Raw genomic sequence first — 16916 nt, forward strand, 5'->3', positions numbered from 1 at the left:
TTTTCTACGATCTATAAACTATAAATATGGACTCTTCCCTTCTCGAGGTCGTTGAGGTCGTGCTTCTACACTTCCTACATTGACAACTCAAGAGGAAGAGGAACTTCAAATACTTACAATCGGAAGAGGAAATTCAAATACTTACAACACCAGGGCGACCTTTAAACGCGTATTTAATAACAACTCAAGAGGAAGAGGAACTTCAAATACTTGCAACGGAAGAGGAAATTCAAATACTTACAACACCAGGGCGACCTTTAAACGCGTATGTTACTTTAATAACAACTCAAGAGGAAGAGGAACTTCAAATACTTACAACGGAAGAGGAAATTCAAATACTTACAACACCAGGGCGCGTATGTTACTTTAATATTTTGACCGAATTACTTTCAGATTTAATAAATTTTATTGATGATTTCAAAAGAACCAGTAATTAAAAATAAAACTTTATTGTGATTCTGTTTTCGATTTCCGCGCTTTTCATAGGGTGTTCCAAATGATCAGGTGATGATCACCAGATGATGTGACGTAACACTAGTACAGTAGCTCTATTAGATGAAGTGTTATCAGAATTATGTGAATAAACTTTGAGACTCATATTTATTATGATTACTTGCAGGAAAATTAACTTTATGAACTTTACGATTCATTAAAGATGATTGTCACCGGGTAATAATAATTTTTCAACTAAGTCACCTTACTGTATTTCCGACTATAACACCTAAACTATTAAGTTATTATCTTATTTTTTCCGTTAAACTTGTTTAAAAGAAACCGATATATCACAAACATTGACGAAGAATTGTGAAGAATTGTTAAATAAGGTATGAAATGAAAATTTTTTTTTTTGTTGTGATTGTGCATTTACAAGAGAGCATGAATTCAATTTATCGCTAGTAATTTATTAGAATCAGCAAGATAAATTTTATTGCTGCGGCTATTTTATCCACAATATTGATGATTGAGACAAATGAAACCGGATAATCATATTAGTAATGAAGTTTAGACAAACGGAAAAACTGGTGGCATTAGATAGACACTTTGCTGAGTCATGTATTAAATTTTATTTCTATTTCAATAATGGGTAAACTAGTTAAACAGAACAAATATTCGACATGTATTTTCCAGAATACGTTCTGCAATTTTAATCAAAATAAATATTTGTAGCATATCAAAAATTTCTGTATTGCGGCATTATTACGGCGTGATGTATATTAGAATGGTAAAAATGATTTTTTTTTTTTTGAGTTTATAGCACACTGGACAGTTTATATAAATTGGCTTTACTTTCTACTTCATAAAAATTTAATTTTTCCAATTGATATTACTTTACTAAATAAGATAGAAGTTAATCATACAATAATAAAAAATCTATCATAATCACTCTTGCGTACTGCTACACTATTAAGTATCCGTGCATTATCGATTGGCTCATATGGATTTGAGCATTAGGAAACAAAGAATGCTTGTGCATACGTCATGTACGGTGTAAAGTTCATTCAATGGAAGAAGGGTCACAGCGTCACAGGGCGAATTCTCATCTCCGTGTTTATTTTTGAGAGAGATTATCTGTCGCAAATGCGTTCATTAAGCTGCATATGTATGTTGGTTAATCCAATTTTGGTAAAATAATGAGGACAAAATTGTCTCTTTTACTAAATTGTTCATCATACTTTCCAATATCTTCATCAGAGGCTTGCGGGAGAACAGATTAAATGGCTTTGGATAAAATTACGCATTATACTTGGTTACTTGTTCCCTATAAAAAATTTTTATCCGAATATTTCCATTATTTCTCCGTGTCTTCCGTAAAAATTCCGTTAAAATGATACATTCACGGATATCCGTGTTAGCGAGATGAAAATTTCCATGATTTAAGGCTATATATTCCATTAAAATGATACATTCACGGAAAAAACATGGAAAGATAAAACACGGATCAGATTTTTTACAGGGGTTTCAAAGGTATCATTCGTGAGCATTTGTTATTTCCTTTATTGATTCTTACTGATTAGATTATCAGTTAAATCTAAATCAGGGAACGAGAACTGGTAGAGCATCCGAAGCTTTATAATCATAAAATAATATAATCAATAACAATGTACCAAAAAATTCACCAAAAACATATATATCATTAAAAAAAGTGGGGTCACTGCATCATTAAATTAATCATAAATATTAAATATGTTAAATTATATGTTAATAGTTAAACATAATTTTTTTTACATTATTACATTCAGTATCAGGATTAAACTCGGACGAGTCGAGTCGGGTTGAAAAATTTTAAATTTCAACTCGACTCAATTTTTCCGAGTTGAGTACGAGTTACCCTTGACTCGAATCGACTCGAGCACTAAGAAAGTCTATTTTAAAAAGAAATTATTATAAAATGGTTCATATTTGTCATGTCTCCAGTGAAATTTAGGGTAGGATAACAATAAAACAGCAACGACGAATGGTAGAGCTTGAAGAATGTGAATTAGTGGAAATGGAACAATTTAGAGAAGCGATAGAGGCCAAAAAAGTTAGCAAAATGAGGAAATAGACCAGCCAGCTGAATAAAGAATACATTGGAAGGATCACGAAATAAGTAAACCAGGCAAACCATTCAATAGGCAATAAAAGTGACATGAATGAACCATATTTTGGATAAATTCTTGTTAAAATCATTGTTTTGGAAACAAATTAGTAATTTTAAGAAGTAAAAATTTGAAGAGAAATCTTTATAACGAATTAATATGATGGGTTTTAACTTGATTGGTTAATTTTACTACTAATCAATGAATTTATCAATTATGAAAATGCTGAAAGTTGGAAATTTTTAAAAGATATATATTAAGAAAACTGTAACTTAACGTCCTAAAGTCTCTTCGACTATAAGAAGCTCGTAGAATTGAAGCTATTGTCCACAAAATAATAATCATTAAAAATACTATTTTGGCGTTTGCATTGTTAGCGAAAAACTGGACTGCCCAGACATTAACCACAGTTCCTTGATAAATTCAAATAAATACGTATATAGTGTATCAAGAATGATTTTTTATGGTCCAATTGATCCATGCTTACTATTATTTTATCTAATTGTAAATCAAAAAGCTACCACGCTCTACTTTGGTATAATAACAGTATTAATTTTTCACCTCTGTGAATTCTTTTCCCTTAACGTTGTTAAGTAATGTACTCAATAATATTGCACTACTTTTACTTCAGTAATTATTTTTTAATTTATTTAATAAATCGTATTTCCTATGGATGTACGTTTCACTACGTTACATTATTTAAGTGTCCTCCAACAGGTACCAAGGAATAATTAATTATTTTCATTAGATTAGTCTGCTTAATTTTTTTATCAGCAAATAATATATTAATAGTATAACTTTTGATTTTTTTTTAAAAAACGGTTAATACTATACTTTATTAAAAAAAAAGAACAATTACATATTGATAAGAATAAATGGTATAATAATGGTTTGCAGGTTTGAGGAATATAACTACAGAAAATACAAGGTAAATTCAACATCTCCTTCAGTTTGAGACCTTGCTACAGGGAATTTTTCTAAACTAAGGTATACAAAAGTAAAACTGTTAGTAAGAATATAGACCGTGACAACCCCGCCACGGGTTATATCTGCAAATTTTCATGGATTATCAACACTCGTTCATTGCATTATAGATAAAAATATTTTCCGATTACTTTTTGCCAGCACTGTATATTGTGTCTAAAATAAAATTTTCCCATTTCAATTTATTGGTAGCATTAAATCCTTGGAATAAAGACAATAGAGAAGCATTTCGCTTACTTAGCTTGGAATTAATAATGGCTCGTCACCTTCAAATTTATCATTATACTGTAATTGTTCCCCCAGGTATTATCAATGTTAAAAGTGTTATTATATACTACTGTATATACAGTATAAAGTTTTTATTTAAAATACCTGTCCAATTTTACAAATCTGTCCATTTTTTATTATCATCTGAAACCTAGAAAATGTAGTAAAGAACATTTTGTATATAATCCATGAGTAAAATAGAAAATTTCACAAATCAAAAAATTAAAACTTTGATTATAATAATAATCCAATCGAAACTAATCCGTGAATAACCAATTATAGAAAATTTTGTTTCATTTCTTTAAACTGATTAAAAAAAGGTAGAAATAAGTGGATTACTACAATCGTAGAGGAGGAAGCAGATGCAACATCAAAAATCATCACGTGCACGCTTACTGCACGATGTGCAATAAAAATAATTCTATGTAGCCACCATCCATGTCTGTAGTGCATTTACCTTTTGTACTGGCCGGAATTATGTGCAAAATTGGTGCTTAATTTCGGAAGTATACAATAACATTTTTTTATGATTATAAAAAAAAGCAAAATTTGACGAACGAGATACGGATTTCCCCATAATCTGATCAAAATAAATTCTTTTAAAAAGTTTATTAAAAAATTGAATATTCAATAGTAAACAATCGTTTACAGATAATAAAGATAAATAGTATCATTAGTACTAAGTACGAACGCGTTCTCTTATTGAATTATCTATTTTTAGATTTTTATCATTTACAGTTTTTATTAAAAAAAATATAAATATAAATAATGTGTGTATTTACATATAGAAATAAAATTTTTTTTTTTATCTAAACTTAAAAATGATCTAAATTTATATCAAATTCGAGTATAAAAAAAAAAGCAGTGTATAATAAATTAAATCAAAAAATATATTATTATTTAGTTAGCAATCGTGGACGTGACAAATATTAATAAATCTTGTGGTCTCATAGATCCGTTCATTTCAGAATAATAAATTAGCTGTCCTCATATTCCTCAAAATTTACTTGCCCACTTTTTTTTGCATATTCCCATAACTCAGTACACATAACTTTTTTAAATCTCTTATTAGCTTCTTGAAGATTTGCAATATCTTTGATTTTATCTCTCTCAATATTCTCCGCCATTAGTCTTGCAAACATACAAACAAACACACCACAAGAACTTCCATCCATTTGCGGAGGCTGCTCATTTTGAAACATTATATCTAACTCAAAATTAATTTGATTTTTCGATTCTGCTTTTCCAATTATTGTAGAACTACGGGTACTTTGATTAATTTCATTCGTATCAGGATCTCCACCCTTTATTTTATAATTTTTACACTCATCTTCCTCATATACATTATATTTACTGTGATATTCATCATTCAACCACCTAACGAGGTTTCTCCCGATAGTGATAGAGTTCTCAATTGATAATATCCCTAATGAATCCAAGATAGCAATTCTTTGATCTTTCATAAATATTGCAGCCAAGATCCAATGTGATTCATCTAAGATAATTGGAACAAAAATAATTTCCTTCTGAAAAATTGCTGTTTTTTTTGTCCAACGTATGACAGAAGAATATTCGTATCTTCCAGTTGTTGTTAACTTTGTATAAAAAAAAGATGGAAGAGAAAATACATGAGAAAATTTCATGCTCAAGTAAGAAAGGTAGGCATTTATGTGATCAGAAGAAAGCCAAATATTTCTATCACATAACTCATATAATTTTTTCGCTGTAATAGATTCAGGACTAACATAAATAATATTTTTATTATTAGCACTATACCATTCTCTTATTTCTATTGTACTTTCTTTGTTGTATTTAAAAATTTCAGAAAATTGAGGATATACTTCTTCTAGTCTTAATTTGCTTTTACGCTTTGAAAGTATATTTATCTTTGGGCTTGTACTAATTTTAAAGTAAATTGTAAATAAATATTTTTTTAAAAAAACGTAACAAAAGTTCTTGAATATTATACCTTCCCCGAATATTTGATAATTTAGATCTTGTTCTACTTGATACTTTTTCCTCAGTAGTCAGATCGTCAGCCATTATAACACTGTCAGACATTTTTCTCTGTTCTTAATATTAGAAAGGGATTTTTTTTCAGTTAAAAAATTTTGGGGTGATCAGAAATTATAAGTAAACTGATCATTTGCCGATCATTTTACAATAGGATAACAAAATGAAACTTACAGTAAAGTAGTAAAGTATGTGTTATATTGAGAAATACCTGAAAATATCAAAAAAATTGCTTATAATTTGAATGAAAATAAATATAAATACTTTTTTTTTTATTAAAAAATATTGTATTATTTAATTATTTAATATATAATATATATATAAAATTCCATTAATAATATCAGGATTCCGCTTACTTATAAGATAAGTTACTGGAAACTTAAAGTAAAATTTATAATTAAGAATTTTTAAAGATTTTACTATATATATAAACAAATTATATCTAAAAAGAAAATATTACACTAAGTTATTGTGATTTTTTTCTTTTTAGATCAATTAACTAATAGGATTACTGGTAAAATTACTAGTAAATTTAAAATTTTTTCTAGAGATTATTTCTATTAAAAGTAAGTAGAATTCTATAATTTAATAGTTGCAGAAAAATTTATTTAATAAAATAAATTTAATGGTATAAATTTTATAAATTTTAAATAAAAAGAATTATTCTAAATTTTATATTATACCTATTGTAATTATATAAAATATATAAATACAGTTAAAACTTAATATAATAAACTTTCTTTCAGATGATTTTGGATTATTATACCAAATATTTGGTAAAATAAATATTTTTAATATACTGAACTTAATAATACAATTTTTAAAATATATTTATATCAAAAAAAAAATTATTAATTAAAAAAGTATATTTATATAAAGAAGTTTATAAAACTTCTTTACTAATAATTAAAATTTATAAAAATTAATAGAATTTATCATTGTACATTTAATGCTAATTAAACTAATTTAATACTAACTAAAATTAGAATAAAATTAAATAATTATAAATAAATATGATTTTGATATATTAATATTATGAAATTTATAATAAAATCAGTATATTATAATAAAATTAAGAAAATTTCTAAGTTTACATGGGGTGTTTGTACACGGGTCATATAAATATAATTTTTAATAGACTAATTTTTTGTTTTTTAATTTGAAATTGAATGCTACTGACATTATACTCTTTTACTTTTTATTCTTATTATATTACAGATAAATATATATATTTTCACCTGCTCTGCAAGTTTACTTAAGGCATTAAAGGAGGTTTTGAATGCCGTTTTTAATCTACTAATATGACCTGTGTTTAAACACCCTGTGTACAAATAGAAATTGCCTAAAATTAATTATAAATAAATTTTGTTTAAAAAAAGTTTATTATTAGTTTACAGTTGGCTCGCGTTATAACAAATTTCAATATAACGAATTATTTAGTACAACAAATTTTCACTGTGGTACAGATTTTGACATATAAAAAAAATCTTATATACTGAATTTTAATAATTAAATGCTGTATACCATTTAATGAAGTAAAGTGTATAAATAGTATATACAAAATGACTCACATTGTAATGAATTTTATATTATAATGACACACTATTTTATAAAAATTTTGAATTTTAAATGGTTACTACTTGTGGCAATAGAATATATGTAAAATTTATAAAAGAAAATATATAGAAAAGGAATTATTTTAAATTATATTTCGGATTGAAGCATACCTACTATTAAGATAGGTCACCCTGTGACCTAAGGTAAGGTTTACATATAAAACTCTTTGAAGATTCTACTATAAAAGGAAATTTTATGTTACATTGTTAGGATTTTTTTCCTTTTTAGTTAATTAACCAATAGAATTTAAGCAAATCCTAAGGTAAGGTTTCATATAAAAGTAAAATTTCTACTAGTAACATATCTTAATACATCAGGAAATTTGTTTAGGCGTAATTTAGTGTAATGTTTCGAAGGTGGTGTAAAATTTCGAAATATTACACTAAAAACGTAATATTACAAAAGTTTACGCTCTTAAATTTGAATAATTATAGTAATTTAAGAATATCTCGCTATCTACTGATCCAATCAAGACGATCTATAGCTCATTGGAATCAGCTCATCAAGACGGATCGAATGGTAGTAAAATCGTATCTTTACGTTCGATAGATGATTTTCTATTAATTTAAAACTTTACTGCATACTATAGAGCGTTCTATCAACTGTAGAAATGCGATTTTACTACCATTCGATCCGTCTTGATGAGCTGATTCCAATGAGCTATAGATCGTCTTGATTGGATCAGTAGATAGCGAGATATTCTTAAATTACTATAATTATTCAAATTTAAGAGCGTAAACTTTTGTAATATTACGTTTTTAGTGTAATATTTCGAAATTTTACACCACCTTCGAAATATTACACTAAATTATGCCTAAACAAATTTCCTGATGTAGAAGTCTGGTAACTAAAAAAATGAAAAAAAGAAACGTTAGTACGTTCCTTTAATACAATTAGACACCAATACCCTCTCCCATATACCTAAATCTGGTTCTTCCAAGTTCATAGGAGTCCGGTAACTAAAAAAATGAAAAAAAGAAATGTTAGTACGTTTCTTTAACACAATTAGACACCAATACCCTCTCCCAATATACTTTACCGGGTTCTTTCAAGTTCCTAGAAGTCTGGTAACTAAAAAAATGAAAAAAAGAAACGTTAGTACGTTTCTTTAACGCAAAATAGACACCAATCTTTCTCACTATACTAAATCTGGTTCTTCCAAGTGTTCCTAGGAGTCCGGTAACTAAAAAAATGAAAAAAAGAAACGTTAATACGTTTCTTTAATATAATTAAACGTCTACCCTCCCCAATATACTTTACCGGATTCTTCAAAATTCCTAGGAGTCCGGAGAAATAAAAAAAAATTTTTTTTTTAAAAAAAAATGTGTATTTTAGATTATCAACAATTAGTTAAAAAACTGATCAGAGCTTAACTGAATAAGGAAATTGCGAAACTATATCATAATATCATATGATATACTGTGCAGTTTCAGCTTACCGAAGCAAAAATATCATTCATGATATGAATAATCATATCTATTAAGAATGATGCCTTACCGAAACCTAGTTTTAGCAGTTTTGGCAAGCATCCGGCGTCCTAAAATAATTTTTTTAAAAAAAATTAATTATCTGATCTCCATAAATATATTTATATTAAATATAAAATATCTAAAATTATTAGAGCTAAAAAAATATAAATAGAAGGTTATTATATTCCTATACGCCTTCTATTTAAAAATCTTTTTTCCTAAGCTTACCAGTCTGAAATGGCAATCCGGAAGCTAAATATACCTTTTATTTTGTATTTTGTACATGTTTGTTAAACTCTTGTAAAAGAAAAAAAGAAAAAGACTAGTAGACTTAAAAAAACAATGATTGTTTATTTTATAGTTTAAATAGTTTAATTTATTAAATCCACAGCATCGTCATTAATAATAAAAATGATCTATATATGAAAATACCAATATCTCTTATATTTTACTGATATTTCTAATATAAATATCAATGACCTATCAGGTTACTGATAGGTTTACCGATACCTTTATAACATTTCTTTAGAAATGATGGTTGATATCAATAAAAAATCATTGTCATATCTAAGTTAATGATACGTATATTGATTTTTAATATGTTTCTATCGCGCATATCAGGTTTATAATATCTGACCAATATGCCATAATAGCTTATGACCCGATATGCCATCATTCGACCAATGTATACCAATAAGGAGTACGGCCAGGGCCACGTCGTCCAACCAAATTATCATAGTAAGCCTTCCAAGAAATTAAATGAGTTCCTTGAGGAGTAATAAGCTGAGATAAATAAAACAGTTGTCGTTTACGCAGGATGGGAAAATAGGCTTTGAAGGCTTTAGGCGTCATGCATTCAAATAGGGGAACGCGTCCGTTTAACAGAGATAAATTCGGAAGTTTCGAAAGTTGAGTATGAAGCAAACGAAAAGGAGTAGAAGTTAAGAGAACAATAGTGCATGCGATATAATCTTTTTTAAAAGAAAAAAGAGAAAACCATATAGACCAGTCCTTAATTAAAAGGGGAGAAATAGGAATCAAAAAGTTATATTGAATTAAACACAATCTATAAATAAAAAGAGATTGGATAAAAGAAGAAGAAGAATTAGCCATTAAAAATAAATTAGTAATATGACATTGTCGTTGATGAGCAAACAAATTAATCAAGCCCGAGGCGAGATAAAAATAGAATAGGATTGGGTAAAGAACGAGAAAAATTTGCTTTGTGCTTTACAACAGATCGTATACTTCTCGTTATTAGGTGGCAGTCAGATTCGGACAAGTGTGTAACTTGCATCCGGTATTCAAGTTTTGGTATAAGAATAGCATTATGTAAATACACGACTTGTTTGGGAGAGAGCTTTGCTGGTCGGATAGTCGCAGCAAAGGAGCAGCATTTGCGTTTGAGTTGCTTTTTGACAAAATCACGGGAGCTCTTAATGTTAAACCAGACACCTAAAAAACGAAAAGAAGTTGTCATGAAAATTGGGGTAATAGTAATGGAGGGAATACTATTTAAAGAGGATAAATCCAAAGTAAAAGTAATAGGGGATAAAGTGGAATTCGAAGTCAAAGGTAACGAATTGGTAATTAACACATACAGAGGGCGATCAAAATTATCCGGCCACTTTGTTTTGGCAAATTTATGCCGATCATGACGTAATAACATGATGTAATCAATACATTATTTTGTATTTATAATCATGATAAACATACCTCTTACTTAACTTCTAGAACTAGAACATAAAAATATGAAGCCACTTACTCAAAAACGCGTGGCGCAATTGTTTATGGACGTAATTGTGGACAATCAAGTCGTACAATTGCTAAACAGTTGGGATGTGGGAAAACAACTGTTAATGATATCTTAAGCGCTTTCATGAAACACACTTCCTTAACGCCAAAAAAACAAACTGGTCGTCCACCCCGCCTTGGCAATTCACCAAAGGCTCAACAAGAAAGCAAAGAATTTGTTCAAGAAAATGGTGAAAACTGCCGACTTTGCACGAAAAAGCTTGCTACAGTATGGACAGCACGTACAGAACAACCTGTTTCTGCTATTACTATACGCCGTAAGCCCGTAACCTTAAGAAAGTTGGGTTAACAGCTTGTATACCTCGTAAAAAACCTGCACTGTCAGAAGCACATTGTCAGGCTCGTCTTGAATGGGCCCATGCGCATGAAAATTGGAGTGCAAGAAAATGGAGACGTGTGCTTTTTTCTGATGAAAGCACTTTTACACAGTTTCAACAAGGACGTCGGGGAAAGGTATGGCGTGAACCTGGGGAAGAATTAAATCCTGACTGTATTTCAGTTACTGTAAAGCATAGTCCTAGCAAAATGTTTTGGGGGTGTTTTTGTTTTTCCTGAATGGACTTGGACCAATTGTTCCATTAAATGGTTCAGTTACTGGTCAAACACACGCTATAACCATTAAGGATTATGTTGTACCTACTTTACAAAGGCATTTTCCACAAGGTAATGGGATTTTCCAAGAAGATAATGCCCCACCACATCGTTCAAAGGTTGCTACGGCTGCACGCGAAAACGCTGGAATTGTGGGGTGCTTGATGGCCTGCCCAAAGTCCTGATCTCAATCCAATTGAGAACCTTTGGGCAGAAATGAAAATGATGGTTCGCCGTCGTACACCACCACCATCTAATATTAAAGTGCTTGAAAAATATGTTAAAGATGCGTGGAAAGATATTCCTCCGGAATATTATAAAAAATTGGTTAATAGTATGCCTAAGAGAATTGAGGCAGTTATTGCCGCAAATGGCAATAGAATTAATTATTAATTTTTACATAATTTAATAAATTAAATCATAAATAAAAACATTGATTTTAAATTTTTATTTTTTTTTCATATTTTTATATAAAAATTTTTTATTTTTAAAGTGGCCGGATAATTTTGATCGCCCTCTGTATTTGTTATGATTGGCAGAAGTGTTATTGATTTGGTAAAATTCTTCTGTAATGGATAACATAAATTCCATGCCAGCTTTTGACAAGGAAATAAGAGTAGAGTCATCCATAAATACTAGATTATTAATCTTCAAATCAGGAAAAGGATTTGAAGAATCAATTAAAGACGGTGTAGAAAGAACATAAGGGTCCATCATTTCTTTCTTCAAAACAGTAAGTAAGGGATCAATATAAATAACCCATGAGGAGATATAACTTCGCCTTGGTCATACCAATGCGAACCCTATAAGCAGGCGTAAATCCATGAGCAGTGAAAACGCGATTCATGGTATTTCGCGAAAAGAAAGGATAAACTTAACAGCGAGGCCTGAAGACATATACGTTCTAAGGCGAAACGTAACATTGTTAGATCAACTGAGTCAAAAGCTTTAGAGATATCTTGGGAAAGAATCCAAAGTGGGTTTTTGTTGACATCAGCGTCATAGATAATAGATTCTAGAGTAATAATAGGGTTACGGCAAGAACTACCAGGAAGACCAGCGAAGTTACCCCCTTTAAGGACATCATGTGAGGCCATAATAGTAGAAAGGCAATTATAAAAAAGTTTGACAAGAGATTTTCTAATCACTTCAAGTAAAGTAATAGGACGAGTATTTTTTAATTGACATTTCCATTCGTGAGGCTTGGGAATGGGAAAAACCATTGCCTGTCACCATAAGTCGGGGATATCAGCTTTGGAAAGGCATGCTTGAATTAAAATGAGGAGCAAAGCCGAGGTACGAGATCCGAGATGTTTGAGCATTTCATAGGTAATCATGGAAGGACCAGAGGCTTTACCGTTAGGAGTGGAAGAAACGGTGGATAACCATTCATCAAGGGTAGGGAATTCATTAAAGAATCATAGATGGAGGAGGACACATCATCCATAGGCTGATAGGCGGAAAACCATCTATCAGGTAATGTATCGATAGATACAGGGGGAGTGGATTTTATAGGTACAAAGTTTTGGAAATGGTTAACAACAGCATCATCTACGTCCTTAGGATCAGTTAACAACTGGGGTTGAGTAGGATGGTCGATGAAGACACGGTCCAAGGTGATACGGCGACGGGTACGTGAGAGCGCTGAATCGATAAAGGAAGAAAGGTCAGTTTCAAAATTATTATTTCTATCGTCCAAGTGAGCACGGATGGAGGAGTCATGGAATTCTTTTTCTTGGAGTAAATGAAATCCCCGTAAGGATTTTGAAAGATTGGATAAATCATCAAGAAGTGACTTGAAATTGTCTTGTCAACATGATGAAAAAGAAAAGGGTAAAATAGGAATGAAAGTAAAAACTTTCTTGTATAATTGAAGGATGTTTTGAAGTCTATGCAAATGTATAGACCACTTATGTTCATGAGCAACAGAATAAGTTGAAGGGTATTTGCGCAATAAACGTATCGAATGCATTAGACGATTTAAAAACCGATAATGTTGAGTTAAAATTTCCAGATCTTTAGGGACCTTAGAAGTATAATTGTTGCCAACAATAGAAGAAGGTAAAGTAGCGTTGGCAGCTTTGAGGATTCGTGATTGAAGATATTTGCACATTTGATTGATATGCCAGGAGGAAAAGGTTGAAGGCAGGACGTCACATAAAGCATCAGCTTTGTCAGCGAATTCCGTCCATTGAATATCAGTAACAGAATCAAATTTGAAGACGCAACGGGTTTGGCGCTTAAGTTGTCGAGCACGAGCCAATTTGGTAGAGCATAAAGTAAAGACATATCATAGTATGTGATGACAGGGTTATGATCAGATGTGCAAATATCTTGAGCATTAAAAATACAAGCAGTAAGAGCAAATCCTTTGAGAAGAGGGCGAGGACCATATAATCAACACGAGTAATGTGATCATTGCGATGAAAGGTACCTAAAGAGTCGGAAAGATTAATAGGTGTAAAGTCTTCATAGCCGTGAGAAAGGAGATGAAAAAGTAATCGGTGTATATGTTTTGAAGCAATTTGGGGTTGATTAAAATAAATAGGATAATATTTATCTAAATGCATATTGAAATCGCCACAAACAGCGTGATAAAAACCAGCTTGTTTAGTAAGGGTGAGTTGTTGAATAAGCAAATCAATAGTGTCGGAGCGCAAAACACTTTCAGCAGGAGGAGGGATATAAATAACAAAAATACGCAATTTAACATTGCCTTTGAAATATAAATCAACAGAAAGCAATCGTGAAGAATGGGATTTAAAATCTTGTACATGTGAAGCAAGAGAATTTTCTATAAAAAGGGAAACACCACCAGAAGAAAGAATTTGTTTAGAAGTATCCAAATTCGAAGAAAACACAGTATAATTAGAAAGACGTTTGGATAAAAACTTCATTTGTTTAGGGTGGAGATGAGTATCAACGATACCACCAAAGGAAATATGTTTTAAGGAAAAGAAAGAGGAAATTTCATCTAATTTGGTCTGACCATGCATTTTAAGGCCATTAACATTAAAAGAAGAAATATTAAATGAATTGGGGATAGGAGAAGTGTTACTAGAAGAAGAAAATAAGGATTCATGTGAAAAAATTTCAGTAACATTATCAGGGTTGGGAGGGTTTCGTACAAAGGTGTCATAATTAAAATTATTGTCTGACATTAAAACACAATGATAAATACAGTCGGGAAGATAAAATTTGAAGAAGAAATTTAAACAGAAAAAGCTGAATCAGCTTGTTCCAGGGGAGCACCACCAATGGAGCTAATGAATTGTTTGATATGACCAGTGAGTTGGTCCAATTTACTTTCAATAACGACTCTACTATTTTTGAGATCGTTAATTTCTTCTTGCGTGGAGGAGACAGGGGTAAAAGAAGGAGCATTTGGGGAAGGTGAGAAGGAGGAAGCGACGTGTTAGGAACAAGAATAGTAGGAGGCGGAGGTCGCGTTAAAATACTTCTGGGGGGTAAAGGAAATTTAGCGGAAGGACTGAATATTAAAAAGCGAACGTGGATACAGGGGCATCTTCTTGCATGAGATCCAAGTCAGGCTCATTAGGTGTAGGAAGCGGATCAAGGCCAAGGTGTGATTCGATGCGGGTCATCCGATGGTCAGCAAGTTCAAGAGCGGAAATGCGTTTGTGGAAATTAGCAACTTCGCATTGCAGTTCGCGCAAGAGGTTTAAAATATTATTAGCATCATCAGGAGATAATGCAGAATTGGGAGTTTGTCGGGGCAAAGGACGTGCTGTAGAACGGGAGGAGGAAGAAAAGGAGACTGATCGTTCTTTGCTATTACGCCAAGCACGTTGGGAAGCGTTAAAATTTGGTATGTTATGATTTTTATCATGATTAGTGCGGTCATGGGAAATATTATTATCACGTCCAGAATTGGAAGCAGATCGATCTTTAGATTTAGAGCGAGATCGGGAGCGAGATCGTGCATTGGCAGTATTAGAATTGGAGCGGCGAGGTTGATTGACATTAAATCGTTCTTTGAGTTTTGCAACAGGGTCGCGAGTGCGACTTCTACCTCTGGTTTGTTTGAGTAATCAAAAATTCGGAGCGCAACCTAATTTGCCAGCATCTGTGACAAAGTTTATTAGTATTATCTGAGGAGGACCAGAAAAGTACCTTGCTTTGGAAGCTGACAGTTTGTTCCATAGCAGCATCCATGGTCTCTTGGGAATTGAAAGTGACATAAGCCCATCTTTTGGGTTTGTAAGAATTTAGAAAGTGGCACATTAACAGCTTTAGTGCCGAGGTTACGAGTAAGAGGAGCCAAGTTGATATCCTTAACATTAGGAGGAAGCTGAGTGAGAGTGGCGACGTATTGACGGCACGCAGCCTTTTGATCCACAGTATAAAAACATGGAGTAATTCTGAGGCAGGTGGAGAAACAGTACACAGCCAGGACTCCGGATATCTCCAAAACAGGTCATAAGTCACACTTTCGGGTAAACATAGCTTGAGCTTGAATTTTATTAATTAATGCCGAAGTGACTTTAGAGAAACACAGAGTGATCTAAAAAGCACCACAACAAGTGCAGAACTAATAGAAAAACAAAGAACAAATAATCTTCCAAAATTACATATAAGAAAAGCTAAGATTAAAAACCCCACTCTCTCTATATAAATAACTACGGCTACTCCCCCCAAATATATTTCAAAATGAGTAAAGTCGACTATACTATACGTAACCCATCCAGCGCCATACCCACTCCTAGAATCGGTAAAGAACCTCCAAGCTACCATTAGCACTAGCAAAAACGCATAAAATTCAACTTCCCCTATTTGACTACATACTATGGATAACAAACCTATTTCACAAAGACCTCTGGGAACTTTTTAGTATCGTGCAGTCCAGCCGATGGGGAACTTTTTAGTGTCGTGCAATCCCCGAAGGGACACTCACCTCATTGCGAACAATCCCAAACGGAGGACACCCACCTCATTGCGAACGATCCTTCGACCTAAGATCTACCTAGATAAGTCAATCCAATGATAGTCCAACATGTGACCACCATGATCAGCATACTATAAAAACTGCGGTACCCAACCTGTCACCCTCCTTATCACCCGAATGATGATCGATTTTGAAAATTGTAACACCAAGCCACCATGACGATCAAATTTTCCAGTATCCCCCCACCCCCCAAAGAAAATAAGGTTACACAGAAAAAAGCGACCAAGAAAAACAAAAAGCAAAAAATAAAGACATAAACCTCAGGAAAACTCGAAGTGCAATGAGAAAAACCTGAGTAAAATTCACCAAACATACACCTCAACTCCGTCTCCTTATTTTAGAAGACTAACTCCCCAGTTAACAACATCAACTAGTAAGAAATACGTTGGTCAGGAGCTCCTTCCAAGAAATACCAGTCCGGCCTGCGAACCACTTGGCCAGTTAGACTTTAAAGGCGTAGGAACCAAGACGCACTACTTTTCAACCTTTCAGAAAGCCCAGGGAAACATTCGTATGGAACTGCCATCTTACAGTATTATTGGTAACTCCAAGACTCATGATAACGGTCCTAACTCAATATAAGCTGTAAGGAGTTCGGGCGAAACTAAAGACCAC

General features: G+C 31.9%; 1 protein-coding gene across 1 annotated transcript; it reads right to left on the minus strand.

Annotated features, from left to right (window-relative positions):
• Positions 1–4549: 4549 nt before the first annotated feature.
• On the minus strand, positions 4550–5929 carry OCT59_011914 (uncharacterized protein). The gene is made up of 2 exons (XM_066134105.1): positions 5800–5929; positions 4550–5729 (listed from the first exon to the last, which is right to left on the minus strand). The coding sequence occupies exons 1-2, from the start codon at positions 5889–5891 to the stop codon at positions 4808–4810; spliced, it is 1014 nt and encodes a 337-aa protein (XP_065989402.1). The 5' UTR covers positions 5892–5929; the 3' UTR covers positions 4550–4807.
• Positions 5930–16916: the final 10987 nt, after the last annotated feature.

This window comes from Rhizophagus irregularis, chromosome 2 (genome assembly GCF_026210795.1).
Source record: "Rhizophagus irregularis chromosome 2, complete sequence".
NCBI classification, from domain to species: domain Eukaryota; kingdom Fungi; phylum Glomeromycota; class Glomeromycetes; order Glomerales; family Glomeraceae; genus Rhizophagus; species Rhizophagus irregularis.